The sequence below is a fragment of the Molossus molossus genome, unplaced genomic scaffold, assembly GCF_014108415.1.
Source record: "Molossus molossus isolate mMolMol1 unplaced genomic scaffold, mMolMol1.p scaffold_m16_p_1, whole genome shotgun sequence".
Taxonomy (NCBI): domain Eukaryota; kingdom Metazoa; phylum Chordata; class Mammalia; order Chiroptera; family Molossidae; genus Molossus; species Molossus molossus.
Window position 1 is genome coordinate 250363660 of NW_023425344.1, and position 23868 is coordinate 250387527.

The 23868-nt window shown below is 45.1% G+C and overlaps 1 protein-coding gene across 7 annotated transcripts in view; it reads left to right on the plus strand.

Annotated features, from left to right (window-relative positions):
* TRAF3 (TNF receptor associated factor 3) overlaps positions 1–23868 on the plus strand; it is a 65434-nt gene that overhangs the window by 18265 nt on the left and 23301 nt on the right. For 2 of the 7 annotated variants that reach the window (XM_036267461.1, XM_036267434.1), the window contains exons 2-4: positions 1464–1576; positions 21858–22118; positions 23606–23657. In XM_036267461.1, the coding sequence (XP_036123354.1) occupies positions 21874–22118; positions 23606–23657 (297 nt within the window). In that variant the 5' untranslated portion in view covers positions 1464–1576; positions 21858–21873. Of the gene's footprint in view, positions 1–1463; positions 1577–6110; positions 6221–14773; positions 14839–21854; positions 22119–23605; positions 23658–23868 lie in introns of all 7 variants that reach the window. The other 5 variants (XM_036267444.1, XM_036267441.1, XM_036267455.1 and 2 more) reach the window with 5 other exon arrangements.

The following is a 23868-nucleotide window of genomic DNA, read 5'->3' on the forward strand; positions in this document are numbered from 1 at the left end:
CTCTCTCTCTCAAATCAATAAAGAAAAAAAATTTTTTTTAAGAAAATGAAAGTGTGATTTTATTAGTGAAGACTCTCTGATGTAACTGGACCTTTACTGTTACAAGTACAAAGGGGATTTGTTGATCCCCTAATTGAAGAATCTGCGGTAGAGCTGGCCCCAGGGGCCAGTGTCCTTCCCCGGCATCCTCCATGCTTCTCATGCAGGCTCTTCACTCCTTGTGCTCATGCTCAAGTTCTTTGGAAAGAGTAAGAATCTCTGCAGGTCCCAGAGGAGGAAGGAAAGCCTTCATTAATTTTGAGTTGGGGTGTGCACGGAGATGAGCTAACTCTGCCCAGGGATTAGCATGCTCTTGCTGGCGTGGGGGTCGGAGTCAGTGTCTCGAGTAGTGAATGGAGATTGGGCGAGAAAACTGAGTGCAGTGACCATTGGGAAAGTGAAGGGAGGCTTGGCTGCAAAATTAAATCTCCTTTGCAGCAGTGGTCAGATGTAAAATGTCATGAATTCTTTATTCAAAATAATTATAAAATTCTACATAATAGAGAATCCTTAGGCTACCTCGACACAGCCATTCAGTTCACAAGAATGAAAGTCTGACAGGTCTCGTTCAAAATGTAAAACAACAGAGACTAGTCTCTTTTGGAGGGAGTCTAAATTGTTACAGCTGCTTTGACAAACAGTTTGACTTTAAGTAGCAAAGTTGAGACTGGCCCAGTAACCTGGCACTGCACTTCTAGGTGTGCGCACCAGAGACATGCATGCCCGGGTGCATCAGACAGCTGCACCAGAAGGGTCTCGATGGTGCTTGTATTTCTCCACAGCAGAAACCACCCCAGGGGGCAGGGGAATGAACAAGGAAATGACGGCTGATTTACACAGCAGAGTATTACACAGCAGTGAAAAGAAACTGCTGGGCACAGTGGCTGCAGAGGAAGGGAGCAAGACAAAAGAATGCAGACAGTGCGGTGCAGTCAGTAAAATTTAGAAGCAGGCAGAAGTGTCAGACTGCACACCCAGTGATAAAGCTGAAGAAAAGCAAGGAGACGATATCCGTCAGAGTCAGGGTGGCTGTTCCTTACGGGGAGGAGAGAGTTTGGGGTCAGAGAGGCACCCATCTTTTTCGGGTTCCATCTGTGCTCCATTCCTTGGGCTGGGTGGCAAATGGACTGGCATTTGGTAATAACCTTATGAAACTGTACACCTTTCTTATGCTTTTCTATGTTTTTGTAATCCTTCATGATAAATGTGATTTTCAAATGAAAATCTGAAGATAGTCAGACTTTGTAATTTGTGTCCAACTCAAAAAATGTGGGAAACCCAAAGCACATGTTTTTATGGAGTGGTCAAAAATGGTTTATCTTCTTACTTGATCCTTTTTTAGAAATTGTACATTTTTGAAATTCTATTTTTTAAAGCTTTTAAATGTTTCACATGCAAGTTGACCGAGTATTCTTGCTTCCTAGGTCAGGGACTCTGCAACATTATTTGAAGAAGGGTAAGGTTGACGCAGCTTTGCGCCTTTCGTTCCTGGAGTCTTCCTCCTTGGCCGAACCTTCTGACAGCACAGGGGACACAGGTACGTCGCTAGGAAAGTTTACTTCAGTTGATTTCTTTCTTTTGCTGTCATTTGTTCGTTTTGTATAAAACTAATTAAATTTAAAAACATTCAGAATGTGCGCATCTGGGCTCCAGCAGTTTCATCCGTGACAGATGTGTTTGAGTATCTTCTTCACACGTGGCAGAGTGTTTTGGTCTGTGTTTGACTTCATTTTTATTTTTTTAAAACCAGCATTAAACTTGGAGGGTCATAGAAGTTGTCATCCTGTGTAATGGCCCAGTGGTGATTAAAGAGTGTGAGAACCAAGGCAGCAGCATGCACCTCCCTCAGTAGGCCCACCCTTCCCTAGGACCCCCTGCATGCGGGTGCCCGCCAGCTGCTGAGGCTGGAGGCTGCCTGGACCGAGCATGGCGTCTCTTCAGAATGTAAACTGTGCCCCTCTACCTCCTTCTCCAGGAGTTTGAAAAGAAACAAAATACCTTGTGTTTTCACCTCTAATTTGTGATGGAGTAACATTTTATATTTGAAATTAAGAACTCTTTAATATGTTAAAACATTAAAATGAATATAATATGGATTTGAAATGTTTGCATACAAAGTGATATTTTATGCATAGCTATTTTTGATAAATTCATAAATGTCAAGAAAACTGCTATTTAAAATTTTGTTCATAGTCACCATACCATTCAGTTGTCCCCAGTTGTCTTGGTTTTTTTCAGCTTGTTTGAAGCAGGGCCCAGACAAATGCGGTTAGCTGATTCGCTGCTTGTCTCTTTAATCAGTTGATTGCCCCTCCCTACACCTTTCTCCTTGCATTTTCGTTTTTGGAAAATCCAGGCTTATTGTTTAGAAGTTTCCCTGTTTTGACTTTTGCCATTTCCATCGAACGCGCTCTTCTGTCCCCTGGATTTCCTGTGAAATGGCAGGTAGGCCAGAGGCTTGGTCCCGTTCTGGCTCAGGCTTTGCACACGGGCGCCCGCGGTGCCGGGACTCAGTCATTCCGGGTTGCAAAACAATGATGTTATAACTGTTATCATTTACCCTGCCTTGATTAAATTAAATATTTCTCTAGAGAGAAACCTTCACTCATTAACCAGTGGCTACTCTAAGGGACAATCTAAATAGGAAAGGCAGGATAAACACCTGATTCTTTCTCTCTGTTGGTTCTCAGTGTAGTGAGATGGACCCCTAGCCACTGCACAGGTGACCAGTGATGACTTAGTATTGTTACAAATGCAAGAATGTCAGCAGGTGTTGTGTTCTGATTCATTGCAGTTGTTATTAACATGTTATACATGCTAAAATTGCTCCCCTGCTGGCCAGTGGGGCCTCTCTGAGTTGACTCCTTCCTGCTTTACCAAGACCCCTGGTCTTCCTTCCCCTGCTTTCCGGTATGGTAAGATGTTTCCGATTCATGTTGTACTTTCTTGCCCCAGACCTAGAATTGGCTATTTGTCTAAGTAGCTCAGGTTCCCTTTTGTAGAAAATGGTATCTTGAGACCACAGTCTGGGTGCCATGGGTACTCGTTGGTATGGGGCTGGTTATTGTTTCTAGGTCGTTTTGTTGGACAGCCAGGAATTATACTTTTTAAGTAAAAATACATCATGAGCTCATATTGATGTTTTCATTTCAAATTTAGAACCATCTAGCTTTCACTTCTTTGATTTTATATGACTCTTTTATGTTGAAAAACTGGTTCTCAACATTAGCATCATTACTTATTTGTTTTAGCCTATAAAATACATGTGACAATTTTAGAATAACAATTCCAATATAGTACAGACAACATGATGACTGAAAATGTCTAAGATTTTTTTTTTAGTTCTTCTTTTTGTTGTTGTTAATCGTCACCTGAGGATATTTTTCCCTTGAGTTTTAGATAGAGTGAAAGGAAAGGAGGGAGGTAGAGAGAAAAACATTGATGTGAGAGAAACACATCAATTGGTTGCCTCCCACACAACCCTGACTAGGGGCCTGGGATCAAACCTGCAACCCAGGTACCTGCTGCTGTTTGGGAATCGAACCTGTGACCTTTTAGTCCTCAGGTCAGTGGTCTTCTAACCACTAAGCGAGACCTGCCAGGACTCTCCAGTTCTTTTGTCCTTAGAGTTCACTCCTAGTGATGTTCTGCTAAATTAAGTTTTAAAGTTGAACCAATTTCTTGTTGACAGTTAGATTCATTTGTTTTTATTTTAAGGAATAGCTTTCTAAATTTTGTGTTATATGTTTGTGAAACATTTTCATGGTTCCAAGTCAAATATTTTCAGAAACTTAACTTTCATTCTTGCTTACTCCACCCTGTTTCTTCACTCCTCCAGAGGTAACTTTTTGTTTAGTTTTTTGGGTCTTTCTGCTTTTAGTGTAAGAGAGAGAGAGAGACAGTGTGTGTGTGTGTGTGTGTGTGTGAGAGAGAGAGAGAGAGAGAGAGAACACAGTTCTCTTTCTTAGAAAACAGTAGAAGCTTTTCTCCATTTTGATTTCCCCCCCTAATTTAACAACAAATGAGGCTCACACCATCACAGTATACAAAGATCTTCATTCTTTTTTTACAGCTGCATGGTATTCCATCATGTTGGATATATTATAGAAAAAATGGATTTTAAAAAATGTTTTGGCTTCAATCAGTATATGTCTCCTGCATCGAAATGTGGTGATTCGCCCTTGATCCTGTTGCCTGTTTCTCAGCAATATGGGGGTTTTACAAACACATTGCTTGACTGGCCTGGTTTTCCTTACGTGGAAAATGAGAGGCTTGGACTAGGAGCTCTGGATGGGTGGTTTTGGCTGGAAGAGACGGCAGATGAGGAACCAAATCTGAGAGGGAGGTGGTGGTAACAGGCAGAGTTAGGTGGAGGCAGCGAAATGGACAGGTCTTGGTTAATGGTTGGGTGTCAGAATCGGGGAGGCAGGACAGTTCTGCCTGTGGCTGTGGTGGCTGGCTGTGGTGGTGTCAGTGGTGTCGTAGGTTGTGCGGGGTAGGTGGAGACGGGTTGAACAGGGTCAGAAGCACTGAAGGTGACAAGTTCCACGTTGGCTGTGTGAATACGAGCACCGGTGCAACATGACAAGCTTGTCCAGGCACTCAGAGCTAGATGCTGACTCTGTAGGTGAAGCCTGGGGAGGGGACGCACTGTGGGGAGGAGGGAGGAAGAGGCTCTTAGAGCAGCACCTGAGTAGCTCCTGCCTTGAAACCACAGGTAGAAATGGGAGAGTCAGCCCGGCCGGTGTGGCTCAGTGGATTGAGCATCGTCCCATGGACTGAGAGGTCCTGGTTCTATTCCCAGTCAGGGTACGTGCCTGGGTTGTGGGCTCGGTCCCCAGTAGGGGGCGTGCAGGAGGCAGCCGATTGATGTATCTCTCACACATCAATTCTCTCTCACTCTCTCCCCCCTCCCCTCTCTCAAAAAATTAATAAAAATATATTAAAGAAAAAAGAAATGGGAAAGTCTGCAAAACAGGTTGGAATAACAGCCATGCTTTTTTTTTAATCTCATGCTTTATTCTGAAAGTTGATTGAAAAAAATTTTTTTTTAATCCTTATCTGAGGACATTTTTGCATTTATCTTCAGACAAAGCAGGAGGGAGAGAGGGAAGAAGAAAGAGAGAGAGAAATACTGATGTGAGAGAGACATATCAAGTGGCTGCCACCCACACAACCAACAGGGGCTGGGACGAACTGCAACCGAGGTATGTGCCCTTAGTGGGAACTGAACCCGGGACTCTAGTCTGCAGGCTGACGCTGTAACCGCTGAGCTAAACCGGCCAGGGCAGATTTAAATATGGTAATGACCAGTATTTGTGCTTCTCACTCATATTTTCAGGTAAACTTGATGCTCCAGGAACATGACCCTTGTTACCTACAGCTCTGGCCCCGGCACAGCCTCAGGGCAGCATCCGCCTGGACTGGCTGCCTGCTCTGTGTTGTCAGTGGTCTGAGCCCTCTGCGCCCTTCCTGTCCAGATAGTTGGACTCGGGCCCTGGGCCATCACAGGCACAGCATCCTTGCATGTGGTCAGGGTTGAATGAATGCTTTAAAAAAAAAAAAAAAAAAAAATGATGTGGCAGTGCTGGGCCTCAAATCGCTGTTGTTTTCCTAAAGGATTTGAGAACAAGTTTTATACTATGGATTGATCAGTAGCATGGTTTTCTTTGCTGTGTACCTGTCTGTCTGTCTGTCTCTGTCTCTTTGTCTCTCCTAAGTGGGGCTTTTAGCATGTGATTGTGATCTGCCTGTTTGTCTGAATGTGAATCTAGTCTCCTTTTATCTTACTGTCCCATGGCCAGTCAGCCACAGGCCGCTCCCTTGGCAGAGCTTTTGCTGTGGGGTCAGGACGGTGTCAGTGTGCCAAGATGTTTGCATGAATGTGGATTGCCCGCGACTTACCCCAGGCACACCTGTCCGCTGGCGAGTTCTTCCCTCCTCCCTTTACGGCATCACTCCGTTTACGGACAAGGAGCTCATTTTTCACATTGTGTGTGTTTAGTACTTTCTGGCTGGCAGGAGCCACTTTCTTTGTTTATCTGATGCTTCCCTTTTTTGGTTTTCCCCAGGCTTTCCCGTTCTTGGAACACCCTTTGTCAGCAGATGTACTTTTGTTTCCAGTTTCTAATCTCCAAGTAAAATGTAGCTCGACTGAAATCCCAGAAGCAGGGAACATACAGTAAGTCTTTAGAAGAAAGTGGAGGAACTCAGTGCAGCTCCTCGCTTATCCCTAAGTACAGGTCGGCCTCAGCTGTGAGGGAGGGGCTTCCTGCGCAGATGGCTAGAAACCAACACTTTATGAAATGATTCCTCAAGTAGGGTTGGTTTTTTTCCATTTGGGTAAAAATATGGCCTCCAACTCTAATAAATTCACGCCTCCACGTATAGCAAACAGTGAACAGTGTGATAACGGAGTAGTAACTCTGCTCGAAGGGAACTGCAGAATCAGTGTTCTGGAAGCGAGAGCCCGAGGCTGTGGCAGGCAGGCCTGACCCTCTGGTGGGGCCAGGACAGCAGCTGAAGGCCATGGCCTCCTGGTGGCTCTGGTCATGGCTGCTCTTCAGCCCCCAGTACACTGACTTGTGTGCCATTTCTTAGCCACAGGCTTCTCCGTTGTCGTTTCCTTTCACGCTCAGTGTTTCTGTTGCTCCTTTTCAGCAGAATCTTTTTCTTTGTGTGTGGAAGCAAACATCTTCTTCCCAAACTTGATGCTAAAATGGGGATGGGAAGATGAGGCCTTGGCAGTGGCCCTGAGCTCCACCCCTGCGTGGCCCGATGTCCTAAACAGAGGCACGTGTGTCAGTCTGCGGCTGCTTCCCCAAACCAAGTTGTTACAACCACCTCCCCCACCCCCATCCGCAGGTCTCTAACAGCTGCTTCCTCCACCACCTCCTTAAGGCATTTGCTTGCATGGCCTCTCTTCCACCAACAGCCGTTGTAAATATTGTAGAAATTCATTAACGTGCCTTTGTCACACCTGAACTTCAGGATTAAAGTAGAATTTAACTATTTTTATACCCATGTATAAGCAAATGAAATAAGATATTTATATTTAAATCAAGAAATCTAGTTAAAATTTTCCACAGTCCCCATTTTGGAAGATTCCAGAGATGCGACTTTGCTTATTCACTGCAATTGGCCCCACGTGGGGCACACGCGGGACTCCTGGCCCATCTGCAGCTTGGCGTGAAGGACCAGATTTAGTTGCAGATTAGAAATTGCATCACAGATATTTTAGAAAAATTTAGCACTTAAATTTGTTTTAGAGAATTATGATAAGAACCAAGGAACTTCCTTTTTAATAGTGGTTTTTAGTATGAGGGCCTTTGAACACGATATCAGCTCTGTAACTGTACTTATAGTCAGTGCCATTGTCCCAGCCAGGGACGGAGAAGGGGTCGCCTGCAGCGGTGTCCATTTACCGTCTACGCTGGGGTGCTCACCGTGGTCCACGTCTGATGTTGGCAGTTGTCCTCTGGCCACTTCTTATTTCTCTGCATTTAGTTTAAAGCATTGTTTCCTCAAGCTTAGTTTTTTATTGCCTTCTGATGTCTTTATTCCTCTTTAATTTTTCCATTAAAATGCATACAATGATATGAAATTCTTTGGATCTGAATATGGACAGAATTATATATATCAGGTTACAACGTGCTAGATGTTTCTAATGTTGTTGTCATTGCTATTATTATTTCTCTGCTAGGGTTGGTTGGTGAGGAGGGTTATCAGGCTGTGTGTGATGAAGAGAGATTAGGGTATCCAAGCTCCTTAGACTTTTTATTTTTTATTAAAAATGATTTTTACTTTTTTATTAAGGAAAAAAATTATCATTTTAACCATTTAAAGTATATGATTCAGTGTTTTCTAGTATTTTCACAATGTTATACAACTGTCACCATCTATTTCCAGAACATTTTCATCATCCCAAAAAGAAACTTCCTACCCACTAAGAAGTCACTGTTCATTATTCTCCCTGTGGCCCAGCCTCTGGCAGCCACTAATTTACTTTTTGTCTCTGTGGATCTGCCTGTTCTGGACATTTTATATAAATGGAATCATACAATATGTGGCCTTTTCTTTCTGAATTTTATCATGTAGCATAATGTTTTTAAGGTTCATTCATGATGTAGCACGCTTTAATATTTTATTCCTTCTTGTTTTTCCTCCAATTTTTATTAATTTATTTTTGTTACAGATGTTTCTCCTTTCCCCCCCCTAGACACACTCGTCACCATCCTGGTCCCCCTGCCCCCAGCATTGTTGTCTATGTCTATTAGTTACTCATACTTGCATATAAGTTCTTTGGTTTATCTCATCCATCCCTCCCGCCCCCTCCCCTGAGGTCTATTCATTCCTTGTTAATGGCTAATCAATTGTATGTTGTATGTATATATACCACCTTTTGTTATCTGGTCGTTCCTTAATGGACATTTGGACTATTAATACTTTTTGTTTATTGACTATTGTTGATGAATATTGCTATGAACCTTCATGTACAAGTCTTTGTATAAACATATGTTTTCAGTTTTCTGGGGTATACACATAGGAGTGGAATTGTAGGTTCATGTGATAAATCTATGTTTTATTTTTTGAGGACCTGCCAAACTTTTCCGCAGTGGCTGAACCAATTTATGTTTCCACCACAATGTGGGTTTTTTGTTGTTGTTAATCCTCACCTGAGGATATTTTCCCATTCATTTTTAGAGAGTGGAAGGGAGGAAGGGAGGGAGGGAGGGAGACAGACAGACAGACAGACAGACAGACAGAGAGACATTGATGTGAGAGAGACACATTGACTGGCTGCCTCCCACAGGACCCTGACCAAGACCAAGGATGGAATCTGCAACCCAGGAACATGCCCTTGACTGGGAATTGAACTCGAGACACTTCGGTCCACAGGCCAATGCTCTAACTGCTGAGCCAAATTGGCCAGGGCTCCACCAGCAATGTTTTAGAATTCCTGTTTCTTCACATCCTCATCAGTAGTTGTTTTACTTTGAAAAAAAATTATAGCCATCCTGGTGGGTATGAATTGGTAACTTATTGAGGTTTTGATTGGTATTTTCCTAATGACTAATGATGTTGAACATCTTTTCATATGCTTGTTAGTAATTTCTATATCTTTGGAGAAATATTCACTCAGATTAGTTGCCCTTATTTTTTTAATCTTCACTCGAGGATACTTTTTCATTTGTTTTTGTGTAGATAGAGTGAGAGGGAGGGAGGGAGGAGAGGGGAGAGAGAGAGAGAGAGAGAGAGAGAGAGAGAGAGACACTGATTGGTTGCCTCCTGAGTGACCTCAGCTAGGGCTGGAGATCGAACCCACAACTCTTTGGTTCGTTGGCCGACACTCTAACTGCTGAGCCACCCCAGGGCATCTTTTGCCCATTTTATGATTGTGTTGTCTTTTTGTTGTTGAGTTGTAAGAGTTCTTTATATATTCTGAATACTAGATCATTACAGATATGTGATTTGGAGATATTTTCTCCCATTTTCTTGTTTGTCTTTTCACATTCTTTTTTTTTATCCTCACCTGAGGACATTTTTGCATTTATATTCAGATAGAGCGGGAGGGAGAAAAGGAGGAAGAGAGAGAAAGAGAAACATGGATGTGAGAAAGACATATCCACTGGTTTGCCACCCACATGACCCCAACTGGGGTGGGGACACTGCAACCAAGGTACGTGCCCTTAGTGAGAACCAAACCCAGGACTCTCTGGTCCACAGGGCAACGCTCTAACCGCCGAGCCAAACCAGCCAGGGCTCTTTTCACATTCTTGATAATGTCCTTTTATGTACAAAATTTTTCAAATTAGGTGAAGTTCAATTTATTTCTTTTTCTTATTCTGCTTTTGATGTCATATCTAAGAATCCTTTGCTATATTCAAGGTCATGAAGATTTATCCCTATGTTTTTTCTTTTAATCAGTTTTATGGTGTTAGATCTTATTGTCTAGTTATTGATTCATTTTGAGTTAGTTTGTATAGATGGAGTGATAGGGGTCTAAGTTCATTCTTCTGCCTGTGGTTACCCAATTGTCCCAGAGACTGTTTTCTCCACTTAATGATCTTGGCATTATTGTAAAAAATCATTTGGCCATGGATGTATGGGCTTATATCTGGACTCTCAGTTCTATTTCATTGGTCTAGATGTCTATCCTTATGTCAGTATTATATTATTTTGATTATTGCAGTAAATTTTGAAGTAGTAAGTTTGAAAGCTTTTTGGGGTCCCTTGCAATTCCATATGAATTTTAAGATCAGATTTTTCATTTTGGTAAAAGAAAAAGGCCTTTAGAATTTTGGTAGGGATTGTGTTGACTCTGTAGATCACTTTGGATATAATGTATTACAGTGCTTTAGAGAAAGAATCAAGTGTGTGTGTGTGTGTGTGTGTGTGTGTGTGTGTAGAAAGATATATTTATAATAAGGAATTAGCTCTCACGCAGTTATGGAGGTGGGCAGATCCCAAGATCTGCAGGATGAGTTGGCAAGCTGGAGAGTCAGGAGAGCCAGTGGCTTAGTTTCTATCCAGAGGCCAGCAGGCTTGAGATCCAGGGAGAGCTGATATTTTAGTTCAAGTCCTAATGCAAGAAAAAGTTGATGTCTCAATTTGAAGGCAATCGGGCAGAAATAATCCTTCTAACCTGGGGGAGAATCTGCCCTTTTGTTCTGTCCAGGCCTTTGGTTGGGTTAGACCCACCCACATTGTGGAGGGCAATCTGCTTTACTTAGTCTACCAATTTCAATGTTAATCTCATCCAAAACACTCGTAGGAACACCTAGAATAGTGTTTGGCCAAATCTCTAGGCACCCTGTGTCCAGTCCAGTTGACACGTAAAATTAATTATCACAAGTAATACTGCTTTTGTAACAATATTAAGTCTTCCAATTTATGCACATAGATTTGTTTTGGAATAAACAAATGTCCTGTCATATAATTGTGTCATTGTCTCCTCTTCCTCCTCCTCCTTTTCTTCTTAACTTTCAGCAATTGTTTTGTAGTTTTCAGTGAACAAACCTTTCACCTCCTTGGTTACATTTTTTTCCTAGGTATTTTATTTTTTCAGATGCTATTGTGAACAGAATTTCTTTTTAAATTTCCTTTTTGTTTAGTGTTGGGTAATAGAAACACAAGTGATGTTTCTGTATTGATCTTGTATCCTGCAACTTTAATGAATTCATTTGTTAACTATAATTGTTTCCTTGTGAATTCTTTGGGATTTTCTATATGTAGGATCATGTCATCTATAAATAGAGATGTTTTACTTCTTTCTTTCTAATTTGGATGCCTCTTTTTTTTTTCTTGCCTAATAGCTCTGGCTAGAACCTCCAGTATAATATTGAATAGCAGTGGTGAAAGCATCCTTCTTTCCTTCTTCCTGATCTTAGAGGGGAGCCTTCGGTCTTTCACCATTAAATGTGGGCTTTTCATGCATATTCTTTATCATGTCATGACAGTTCCCTTTTACTCCTTGTTTTCTGAGGGGTTTTTTTGTTTGTTTGTTTGTTTGTTTTACTTTTACCATGAAAGGGTTTTGGATTTTGTCAGGTACTTTTTCTACATCAATTGAAATTATCATGTGGTTTTCACCCCTTGTTCTATTAAAGGGGTGCATTACATTGATTGATTTTGTTGTTGTTGTTAATCCTCACCTGAGGATATTTTTTCCATTGCTTTTTAGAGAGAATAGAAAAGAGGAAGGGAGGGGGAGAAAGATAGATAGAAATATCAGTGTGAGAGAGAGACAACAATTGGTTACCTCCCAAACGTGCCCCAACAGGGGCCAGGGATTGAACCTGCAACCCAGGTACATGCCCTGGACCAGGAATTGAACCCCTGGCCCTTTGGTGCATGGGCTGACATTCTAACCACTTAGCAACACCAGCCAGGACTGATTATCTTATATTGAACCACCCTTGCCTTTCTGGTCATGATATATAATGTTGTTAATAGGCTGTTGGATTCAGTGTTCTAGTATTTTGTTGAGATTCTCCTTTTTTGTTGTTGTTAATCCTCATCCGGGGATATTTTTGCATGATTTTTAGACAGAGTGGAGGTGGGGGAGAGAGAGAGAAACATTGATGTGAGAGAGATACATCAACCGGTTGCCTCCCACACAACCCTGACCAGGGCCAGGGATAGACCTGCAACCTAGGTATGTGACCTTGACCAGTAATCAAATCCATGACGACCCTTGGGTCCACTGAACCAAACCTGCCAGGGCTCTCCTTCATTTTTGAAGGATAGTTTTGCTGGATATAAGATTCTTGTTTTGTTTTGTTTTTTAATTTTTTCTTTCAGTCCCTTGTCTCTTTATCCTCCACGGTTTCTGATGAGATATCAACTGTAAATTTCACTGAGGAAATTAACTTATGTGAGGAGTTGTTTCTCTCTTGCTGTTTTAAAAATTCTTTCATCCGTTCAATTAGAATGTATACTAGTGTGGATCTCTTGGAGTCTATCCTAAATTGAGTTTGTTGAGCTTCCTGGATGTGCCTATCAATATTTTTCATCAAGCCCTGGCCAGTTTGGCTCAGCAGTTAGAGAGTGGGCCTGCAGACCAACGAGTCATGGGTTCAATTCCCAGTCAAGGACATGTACCTTGGTTACAGGTTCAATCCCTGGCCCCTTTTGGGGTTGTGCAGGAGGCAGCCAATCAATGTGTCTCCCTCACATTCATGTTTCTCTTTCTCCCTCTCCCTCCCTCTCTCTCTCCCTCTCCCTCCCTCCCCCTCTCTCTCTCTCTCTCTCTCTCTCTCCCCTCCTCCCCTCCCACTCTATCTAAAAATCAATGGAAAAGTATCCTCGGGTGAGGAGATATATATATATATATATATATATATATATTTTTTTTTTTTTTTTGCATCAACTATGGGAAGTTTTTGTTCATTACTTTCTCAGATGTTCTTTTCACCCATTTCTCTCCCTCTGCCCTTTTCTGGGACTCTCATAATATATATGTTAGTATGATTGATGTTGCCCCACAGGTTTTTGGGGCTCTGTTCATTTTTCTTTATTATTTTTTCCTTCATTACTTAGACTGGATAAATTCAATTGACTTATCCTCAAATCTTGATTGATCTGTCTTGAAGTTCTCTAATACTTTTTTCAGCCTGCTCAGTTCTGATTCTGAGTCCCTGTAGTGAGTTTGTCATTTGTTATTGTGCTTTTTAACTCCAGAATTTGTATTTGATTCCTTTTAAAAATGTATCTTTATTGATATTGTCTATTTCTTGAAACATTGTTCTGGTGGTTTCTTCTAGTTCTTTAGACATGGTTTTCTTTGGACATATGCAAAATAGCTAATTTAAAGTCTTTGTAAGTCGAATGTCTATGTTTTCTTCTGGACAGTTTCTATTACTTGCATTTTGTTCTGTGTATGGGCTATCCTTCTTTGTTTCTTGGCATACCTTATAATTTTTTATTGAAAATTGGACATTTTGAATATTGTAACATTGCTGATCTGGAAATGAGACTCTCCTCTCTCTTTAGGATGTTGTTGCTACGTGTTGTGGTTGTTGTCTGTGTAATGACTCTTTTGAGCTAATTTTGGAAAGCTTATCTTCTTTTTAAAATATATTTTTATTTAGCCCTGGCCAGTTTGGCTCAGCGGTTAAAGCGTCAGCCTGTGGTCCGGAGAGACCTGGGTTCGGTTCCCGCTAAGGGCACGTGCTTCGGTTGCAGTTTGTCCCCGGCCCTGGTTGGTCGTGCGGGTGGCAGCCGCTCGATGTGTCCTTTCACGTCGATGTTTCTCTCTCTCTCTCCTTCCTCTCTCTCCCTCCCACTCTATCTGTACAAAAAATGGAAAAATATCCTCGGGTGAGGATTAAAAAATATATATATATATATATATATATATTTTATTTATTTTTTTTAGAGAGAGAGGAAGGGGGAGAGAGATAGAAACACCCATGTGGGAGCAAAACATCAATTGACTGCCTCCTGCATGCCCCCTACTGGGGATTGAACCCACAACCCAGCCATGTGCCCTGACTGGGAATTGAACTGAGACCTCTCAGTCCATAGGACAATGCTGAATCCACTGAGCCACACTGGTTGGGCTAAAGTTTATATTTGGTCATTGAAGTCTCTATTTCATTAGTGTAGTGGTCAGCTAGTGACTGGAACAGAGATTTCCTTAAGTGCTTAGAAATAAAATTATCTTCCAGTCTTTTTTTTTTTTTTTTTTTGTCTTTTATTTTATCCTCACCCGAGGACATTTTTTCCATTTTTTGTTCAGATAGAGCGGGAGGGAGGGAGAGGAAGAGAGAGAGAGAGAAACATCAATGTGAAAGGGACACATTGAGTGGCCGCCACCCACACGACCAACCAGGGCCGGGGACAAACTGCAACCGAGGTCCGTGCCCTTAGCGGGAACCGAACCCGGGTCTCTCTGTACCGCAGGCCGACACTCCAACCGCTGAGCCAAACCGGCCAGGGCTATCTCCCAGTCTTTTTTGTTGGCAGCTCTGCCTAATAATTCTCTTTCTGCTTGTGCAAAACCGGAAGGTCAGCCAGAGGTGAGAGCTTTGGGTTTTCTCAGGTCTTTCCTGAGTGTGCACACAGCCCTGGACATTTGCCTGACCTTCTAGATTCCCAGGAATATGTTGGAGCTTTTCAGAATCCTTATTTCCCAGCTTTTACTCTCAGCCTGTTGGTCCATTGTGTGTCTCAACTCCTATTGACTGCCCCCAGCAGCAGTGACTAATACTTTTGCCTGTGAATATTTCAGTACTCCCTCCCTGCCACCAGGAGCCACCTCAGCACTGGGAGAGTTCTGAGTTTGGTGAACTCAAGGTAAGCCCTTTGAGCCCATCTTATAGGGAACCACCAGATAGATCAAAACAAACCAGCAAAATTCTTTGCAAATGAGGTCTTTTCTGTTCTCCACACTCCCCAACCAAGGACCTGTGCAGGATTTCAGGCCGTTTTCTTCCAGGCTACTACCTCTTGGGAGATGGGGCCCCACTAAGGTCAGATGCCACTGTTCTTACCAAGATTAGATCATTTCTTTTGATTAAATGTTCCTCTGATTCCTGCAAGCTTTTAGTTAGTTTCCAGAATTCCAAGAAAGTTGTTTCTGACAGGTTTTGCCAGTTTTTTTTTTTTTTGCTTGCTTGCTTTTATTGAAAGATGAACTTCTGGAGTTCCTGACATCACTCACTAGTCTGTTCTTGACATTGTGACCAGATTTGAATTTGCCTAATTTATATTCACCCCACCTGATTTCAGAAAGAATTCAAGATGACTCACAAAGATAAATGATTTAAAAATGCAGTAAATTATCGTTGTTAATATTTATTGTATGCCTGCTGATTGGAGGACACCCCAGTAAAAACCTTGCCCTCCCTTGTTGCTATTGGAAACTTAGTCCTACAAATAGAAACTTTGTTTCCTTTGGCGATCTTGGATTTTAACCTCCCTGTTACATCAGTGGAAGGGAACCCAGAGCAGCTCACCTCAGTGGCTCTCCTTTGCGTGGTTGTGTATGTGGTCTTACTAACACATTAGTGTCCGACTTTGGGAGCTCACTGTTGTCCACGTTGCAGCTGATTGTGAAACATTTGCCTCCAAAGCTCCCCTTCCTCAGGACATGATAGACATGTTCCTATTGTCCTAATGGCTTTAGGAGGGGATTAGGTGATTCCTACACCTCAAATGAGCACTGACTCCTTGGGTGACTTTGAGTAGCTGGTGGAGATTGGGATTGTCAGCCAACCCGAGAGCCCTCATCTGTCCACCAGTCCTGGCACCTGCCGAGGTGTCTCACTCCTGCTTGGGCCAGCTGAGGTTGCCCACATCCACCATCTCATTGCTGCAGAAGGTCAGGCCTGCCCACTGGGCTGGCTCAGGGGCTGTGCCATTTCTGTCTCCAGTAAGCTTTTGTTCAGGAAGAGTGGTTTTCTTTGGTAGTTTGAGTCTGTTTGACACAGTGGCTCATTTGCTAGTTTTGAAAAGGATCCTTCTTTTGAAAAGAATTCTGGGATAGAATTAGAACTGCTTTTAAAGATGCACAAATCTATTAAAACGTTGAAGACGTTGAACAGTTTACTGATGTCAGAAATATAAATTCTTAATATTAACTCTAGAAACCCGAGAGGTCCCAGGAATTCTGTTTCGAAGGTTGAGAAAGAAGCCCTTGTACAGGAGTCAGCATTACATACTGTTAGACTGGCACCCAGACCACTCTTGACATCATGTCACCATTTCACCCCAAGCCCATTGCCTTGGCACGTTAGTCAGCAGTAGCACGTGAGATTGTGGATACATGAGTCTCACATTCATGTTTATCTAAGTGGAGCAAATAGCACCAAGTTTCCCATTTAATGAAGTGCAGCTTCTTTTACAATTTTGGGGTCATAAGCCTTTGGATCCCCGTTTCTCCAGCTGGAGAAGAGCCCTCACATGCCTGTGTTCTGACACCTGCGTGTGTGTCAGGAGCCAAATCATAAAAATTGCTTTCTTTCGGTTTTGTCTGCACTGGCTGTCTTTTGTCACCAGCATCTTCAATATCTTTATAAGGGAAAGATACAGATAAATTTGACTACGTTAAAATTAAGAACCATTCATTAAAAGATGTAAATAAAGTTAAAGTCAGGCCATAAACTGTGGTGAAGACATACGTATATAACTAATAAAGGGTTAGTAGTTGGAATACTTGAATAACTCCTATAGATCAATATTGTAAAAGACAGCAACCCAGTTAGAAAAGGCAGAATCGGGCATTTCACAGAAGTAGAGACTCCATTGGTCCATGAACATAGAAAAATTTGCTAAACCTACTCACTTATCAGAATAAGAAAAAAGAGGCCACCCATCGTACCTTTTAGGTTGGCAGAAATTAAGATTTCTGATAATCCACGGTGTTGGTGAGGATGCTCTTTGCTTTGGAGAGCAGTCTGGCCCTACTGGTGAGGTGCCGTGCACACCACGTGCAGACCTGCAGCTCCCCTGCACTCCAGCGTCGAGTCCTTTCACAGTGAAAGGCAGGATGGTAAACATTCTAGGCTTTGTGGACCACAGCGGTCTTGTCACATAGCTGTCCTTGTTTCAGTTGTTTGTTTGTTCAGCCCCATAACAATCTAAAAGTATTCTTAGCTCAAGGACCTAACAGAAACGGGCTGCTGGCTATATTTGACCCACAGACTGTTTGCTCTAGACCCTGGTCCCCAATCTTGAGAATATATCCTAGAGAAACTCGTATGAGGGCCCCAGAACAGACATGCCAGGATGTTCAGAGCAGACTGTTTATAATAGCAAAGACCGGAAGCAGTGTGATTAGAAAATGGGTAAGTACAGCATGGAATATGACGTAGCCATAGAAATGAACGCGGTATATCCACTGCACAAAGAAGCACAGATGAATGTGTATGATACCAATGACGTGTGGTATGACGTTAAAAACAGGCAAAACTATATTGTTTAAGAAGAAAAACATTTATGATAGGAAGAGAATTATAAATGCAAGGTTCAAGCTGATGTCCTGGAGGGCAGGAGGATGGCTGAGGAAGGGGCACACAGAGATGGTGGCTGCTGAGTGGGTGGTGTGTTCTGGGGTTTGTTTCTGTTGTGTTCTTACCTTGCATGTATGTTGCACAGAGTCTTTTATCTGTGTCAGCTAATATATTTCTTAAAGGCAAGAAAGGATACCAGTAAGGGAGGTCTTAGAACTCCCCGCTTCTGTCCTCCCTGAAGAAGTATTTCTGTATGAGAGCTATGCCTGGTTGATCACCAGGGAGGGAAGGAGGGCAGGTATCTGAGCAGCTGTCGTGTGGTGACACTCAGCCCAACCCTTACAGAGCTTGATGAGAACGCCTGGGAGTGGAGCCTTTGTTCTGAGCAGGAGCAAGATGGCTGGGCCAGTGCACACTGTTCCCTCTGTTGCGCCGACGTGGCGGCCTCGGCAGAACCCACGAGACCATAAATGTCAGGGCTCGTGTCTGGACTCTCAGTTTGTTCCGCGTGTCTGCAGGTCTGTGCTCGCACCAGTACCGCCCTGTCCTGACTGAGTTGTTGAAGTTTTGAAATCAGGAGGGGTGAGTTCTCCAACTTTGTTCTTTTTCACGATTGTTTGTCCATTCTGGGTCCCTTCATTTTCATATGAATCTTAGGTTCAGCTTATTCTGGAAAAAAAAAAAAAAAAGTAGGCTTTTAACAAGGTGAGGTGACTCTGGAGATGGGTTTGCATAATGTTGCTGTCTGAGCAAGCTTGCTGTTTAGGCCACGCCATCTGGACAATGTTCTGTAACTTCCAGGGCACATGTCTTCCCCTACCTCCTTGGTTATGCATGTTCCTGGGTGTGTTATTCTTTTTGATGTGATTTTAAATGACTGTTTTCTGAATTTCATTTTTGGGTTGTTCATTGCCAGTGGAGAGAAATACAGTTGACTTGCACCTGTTGTCGGTTTTCATCTTGCAGCTTTGCTGAGCAAGTCTGTTAGTTCAGCTAGCCTTCGGGTCATTCCTCAGTATGTTCTATGTCAGGGCCTCTGAAACTAGAAATAGTTTTACTTCTCCCTTTCCAAGCTGGATGCCTTTTATTTCTTTTTCTTGCCTAATTGCCAAGAAGGGGCATTTTGAAGAAAGACTTTAAGCCATCAAAGATGAGGAAACAGCTCAATTCTTGTTGGGCTTCCCAACCCCCTGTGGCCAAAGGATGTGGCTTTTGTGTGTCCAGTGCTGCAGCCAGCAGAGGGTTCTGCACAGGACACCTCAGGGAGGCCTGGCGACACTCTGGGAATGAGAGGCGGTGTCTGCTTCTCACATGGAAAGAAGGTGCTGTTCCCAAGGATCGGCCACAGGGAAGGAACTTAAATTTCCCTTTTACCCTTGTGTCTTAGTTGTTGTTTTCTCCCCAAGGTCAGTGAAAATCTTAGACCCCTTTGTGTGTCAGATACATACAGTTTTCGTTTCACAACCCTACATTGTAAAGTATGTGACTCTCTATGCCCGGCCAGTGTGCTCAGGGGTTGGGCGTCGACCCATGTACCAAGAGGTCATGGGTTTGATTTCCGGTCAGGGCACATGCCCAGGTTGTGGGCCAAATCCCCAGTTGGGGGACGTGTAGGAGGCGGCCACTCGATGTTCTCTCTCATTAATGTTTCTATCTATCTCTCCCTCTCACTTTCTCTCTCTCTCTCTAAAAAAAAAAAACAATAAAGAAAAACGTAATAAAGTATGCGACACTTTATATAAATATCACAAATTGACCGAAGCCAAATGGAGTCGTTTTGAATAAAGGGCATTTTTCTGTGGATTTTGGTAGATTCGCAGAGCTGTGCAGCCTCCGCCATGTGGCTGCTGACCCCTCACATCGCCCTGCAGGAAGCCCTGTGCCAGCAGCAGACATACGCCCCCCACCCTGGCCACCAGGCCTTGGCGTCCTGTCTCTGCGGCCTGAGAGGCATTCTGGGTGTCTCACATGTAGACAGCTCTCCTGTGGTTCTTTTTCTTCACCGAACAGTAGGGAGAGGAGGCTGGTGTATTCTTGTTCCTGCTGTCCAACCCCTTGGGGCGTCTTCTCCTCTGTCTTCAAAGGCATAGCTCAGGAATGGGCCCCATTGGGCGGGATGCAGGGATGCTGGGAAGGGCTGCGAGAGGCCCCAGTGTCCACTGCAGAGTGGCCTCATCGTGCCCCACACTACAGGCAAGTCCTGACAGACGTGGCTGCAGCCGTGCTCGCTGGCCAGGGCGGCGAGAGGCTCTGTCGTGTGCCTGGGCCTTCTGCATCTGTTCTCTTAGTAGCATGTAAACACAGAGCTTCCCAAAGTGCACCGTCTGCTTCTGCGCGTAGAGCACGGCTTGTAGGGAAGTGCACAGTTATCACCAGCTTGATAAGTTAGTTGTCTCTCATACTTGAAATGGGAATTTACCTCCGAACAAACAAACATTTCTTATTAAAAATTATAGAACACACAGTTTGCTAAGCTCCACAGGACAAAATACTACTCTGAAGTGGTAAGTAGCTTTAATCTAAATGAGGGCTTTCAAGGTGTAAAGCTATCAGATCCGATCCGAAAGCTGAAGAGTTTTCTTTTCCTGAAGAGTTGGTTGTCACAGAAATACAATTTGGTTGAGTGGCTCAGACCTCACTTTCTCTTTGTTCATGTGTATGAAGTACCTTCTACCCATCAGGCACTATTCTAGGGACCAGACAGATCAAAACCCATGTCATCGGGGGAGCTTACGTTCTAGCTCAGAGAGAGAGAATGAGTCAATACTCCGCCTGTGGTCCTGGGTGGCAGGAAGCACCATGGAACCATAGGCAGGGCAGAGCAAGTCGGCCAGTGGGGTTGGCCAGGCTGGGCTTCTTGGGAAGGTGGAGGGTGCATCCTAGGAGGGGCAGCACCTAGAATATCTGTGGACGGAGGTGCCCAGTGTGGAGAGAGCAGAGGTCAGGCAGGTCCACTTCTGATCCACCCTTTCCTCTGCCAGGCATGGTGAGCACGGGGTACCTTCCTACTGAGCATCTTAGTGAACGGGTTTGTGGGCAAAGGCTTGCTGGCTTCTGAGGTCATTGTGAAGACTTGTTTTGGTTTCACAGACTTAACAGAAGGCTCCACATGTTGCACAGTAGTGTTCTGTTTTATTAAAACTAACCCACGTGTGGCTGGGACACCAGCTCATTATCTGTCACATGTTGTACAGCTAGCTGGCTTGAGTCCTTTACATCCTGTGGCTTGAAGTGTTCATTCTTTCAGCCTCAGAAAGAGGCAGGGAGGCAGCGTGAGTACTGAGGCCGGGAGAGAGTGGGCTCTGCCCAGCCCAGCTTGAGAACCCTTGCTTGGCTGACCTCCAGTTCCAGCAGAGCCAAGGTGTGTGGCTGTGCCCAGCCCTGGCTCCCAGGGGGAAGGGTGGGGTGGGGGCGGATCCACGGGACCTCAAGAGCAGGAAAAGTTTGTAAGCAGCAGAAGTAGATGGACAGAACACAAGAACACAGTGTAGTTTTGAGAGTCCTGGTGACTTTGGAAGCAACTTCCTCTGTAGCTTCAGCAGATGCGCACCGTGCATCCCATCAGGCTGGCACCGCGTCCTTTGGGTCTGGGAACTGCTCACTTTGTCTGCTAATGGCAACACGTAGGTGGGAACCAGCCCTCTGCACACTTGTCACTGTCTGTGGTAGGAGAGTTGCTGCATGGGCACAGGAGACCCGTCTGCCACTCTGTCCTAGACGCAAAAGTGCCTGTAAGTCCACGCACGACGGGCCCACTGGGAAGCTCTGTGTGCACAGTGCAAGGGCCGCTGTTGCAGGGTTTGTAACGTGACTAGAAAGGGGGTTGCGGCAGGAGAGGCAAGGCCAGGCCGGCCACGCCCAGGCTGGGACACTGTGGGTACACTGTGGTCGGGGCACACCGTGAACATAGGAGCAGCAGGCGTCCGCAGACAGAAGGCTGTTGTCAGCGTGAGAGACACCTGCTCTGCTCACAGCTCGACTGCGGTGCCATTGCGGTGTGAGGGGCCACCTGAGTCGTGCCATCCAGATGTCCTCCACGTGAGGCTACTAGGAAGTAAAACTGGTGGAGAATGGTTGTTGGCTTCAGCGAAAACATCAGAATGAGGTATAGAGTTGGAAATTATGGCACAGAAAGTATTTTCTGTCATTTAAAGAACCTTAATACAGCTCACACCTTTAGTGTTCTGAGGAGTGAGGCAAGTAGCAGTGTGTGGCCAAGAGGGGAGGGGCACGCCTGCTCCCCTGGTCCCCAGCACGTCTCTCCTTCCGACCTGCTGCTTTTCCGAGCCGTGTGCTCTCTCCTTGCAGGGGTGGTGGGACAGGTAAGCTTTTGACTTACTCATCACTGTTCTTTTCTAGCAGAATTTCTCTTCTTACAATGGAGTCGAGTAAAAAGATGGACCCTTCTGGCTCACTGCAGACCAACCCACCACTCAAGCTGCACCCAGACCGAAGCGCTGGGGCGTCCGTGTTCGTCCCTGAGCAAGGAGGGTACAAAGAGAGGTTTGTGAAGTCCGTGGAAGACAAGTACAAGTGTGAGAAGTGCCGGCTGGTGCTGTGCAACCCGAAGCAGACCGAGTGTGGGCACCGCTTCTGCGACAGCTGCATGGCCGCCGTGCTGAGGTAGGCCCACCCCGCCCCCCGAGGCAGCGTCTCCCTCACGCTCCTCCGTCTGCTTCTCCAGAAAGCAAGCTCTAAGGTCTGAGCTCTCCAGAAACCCAAATAAATGAGGCATTTAGGGAAGCCTAGCGGGACCCACACCTGAATTCATGGGCCCCTGTGACCCGTGGCCTGGACCACCTGGCCCCGTCCGCAGACTTCTGTCTTCTCCTCCCCTAAGCATTTGTAAAGTCTCCCCTGCCACCTTCTTGATGGTACCAGCCACTCTGACCCTGGTGTTCCGTCTGTGGTGTCCCCTGACAGTGTTGCTGACTTTTGCCCAAGGAGCTAGCTCACAGTTCGGGGGAGGAGACCCTGACTGCGGAATCCTTAATGTGCAAGTGTTCTGGTGTGCAGGGTTGAGGAGTAATCCACTGTGTGTGCGCTGAGCCAGCGACTGTGAGCAGAGCGTGCACCAGGCCCGTGGGAGCCTGGTCAGCTGAGTACTGATGCCACCTTAGAGTCATGGGGGCGCATCTCAGCAAAAATAACACTGGCCATGCAAGTGTCTTCCTCCACCCGCAGGTGTCTCCTGGCCATGGTACTGGGCCCTGGGTTTACTCTGTCCCTGTCAGGGCACAGGGTCTGGGAAGGTGCCCCCTCCTCTTTCTAACTCACCACTGGGCACAACCGCAGCCTCCGTCCCCATCACCCTCCTTTGGGTCCTCCCAGCTGTGGGCCTGTCCACTGTCCGGGACAGTGAACCCAGCTCCCTGTTGTGGGTGGAGTCACTCTTGAGTTAACTCCAAGCACCAGTTGTTCCTGAATTCAGGGCAGGTGGGGGCGGGCTGTTCCTCTCTGGCTTCGTGCATCCTTTTCTGCTCCTGCTTCTTCTGCTGCCCCGTGTTCTATAGCTGTCAGGACCCTGCCTGGATGTTGCTCAGCCCTGGGGTCTAAGGGTGTGAAAAGATTCCTGTGATTAAAACAGCCTAGCAGCACCTCCATGTCAGATAGTGTCATCTAAATGAACGAGCTCATAGTGTTAGTCACATTCCTTTCCTCCCCCATCAGCCCTCAGCTCTCCTGCCCTGTTCCCAGGCTGCTGGACCCTGCCCCTCTGCCCACGCCCGGCACACACTGTCAAGTGTGTGCAGTGGCACTGCCTTCCCTTCACGGTGGGCCCCATTGGTGGGCACGAGGGTGTAGGGAAAGTGCTGGCTCCTGAGCCCCTGGACACGCCGGCGTAGCTGGTTTTGGTTTCTGATACAAAATTTCACTTTTAACTGAAAGGGGCTTTCCAAATGGGACTGACTAGCTGTTCTTCTCAACTTCCTTATGAAAAGTTACCATTAAACACGTTTGCCCTCTCTTCCTATGACTTCATGTGTCGACCAGACTTGCCCCGCATCCCAAAGCTCTGGTCGTCACGAACGCCCCACAGCTGCGGGCCATCGAGGCTCGCACCGGACCGGGATGGGACTCCACCCTAACGTGTTTGTGTTTCCTCTCAGCTCCACCAGCCCAAAATGTACTGCGTGTCAAGAAAGCATCATTAAAGATAAGGTATTCTTGGGTCTTTGATACAGTATTTGGTCTCATGTGTGAGCTGGATAGTGCTCCAGCTCCAACTTGACCTCAGTGTGACAGCTGGTGCAGTGGGGTCATGTCTGCCATGTCATGCCGACGCCCGGACACAGGGCAAGTCTGCCCCAGCGAGGTGCTTCACACTCTGAGCTTCCCCTTACCTGACATGGGAGTGGCGCCCTCCTAAGAC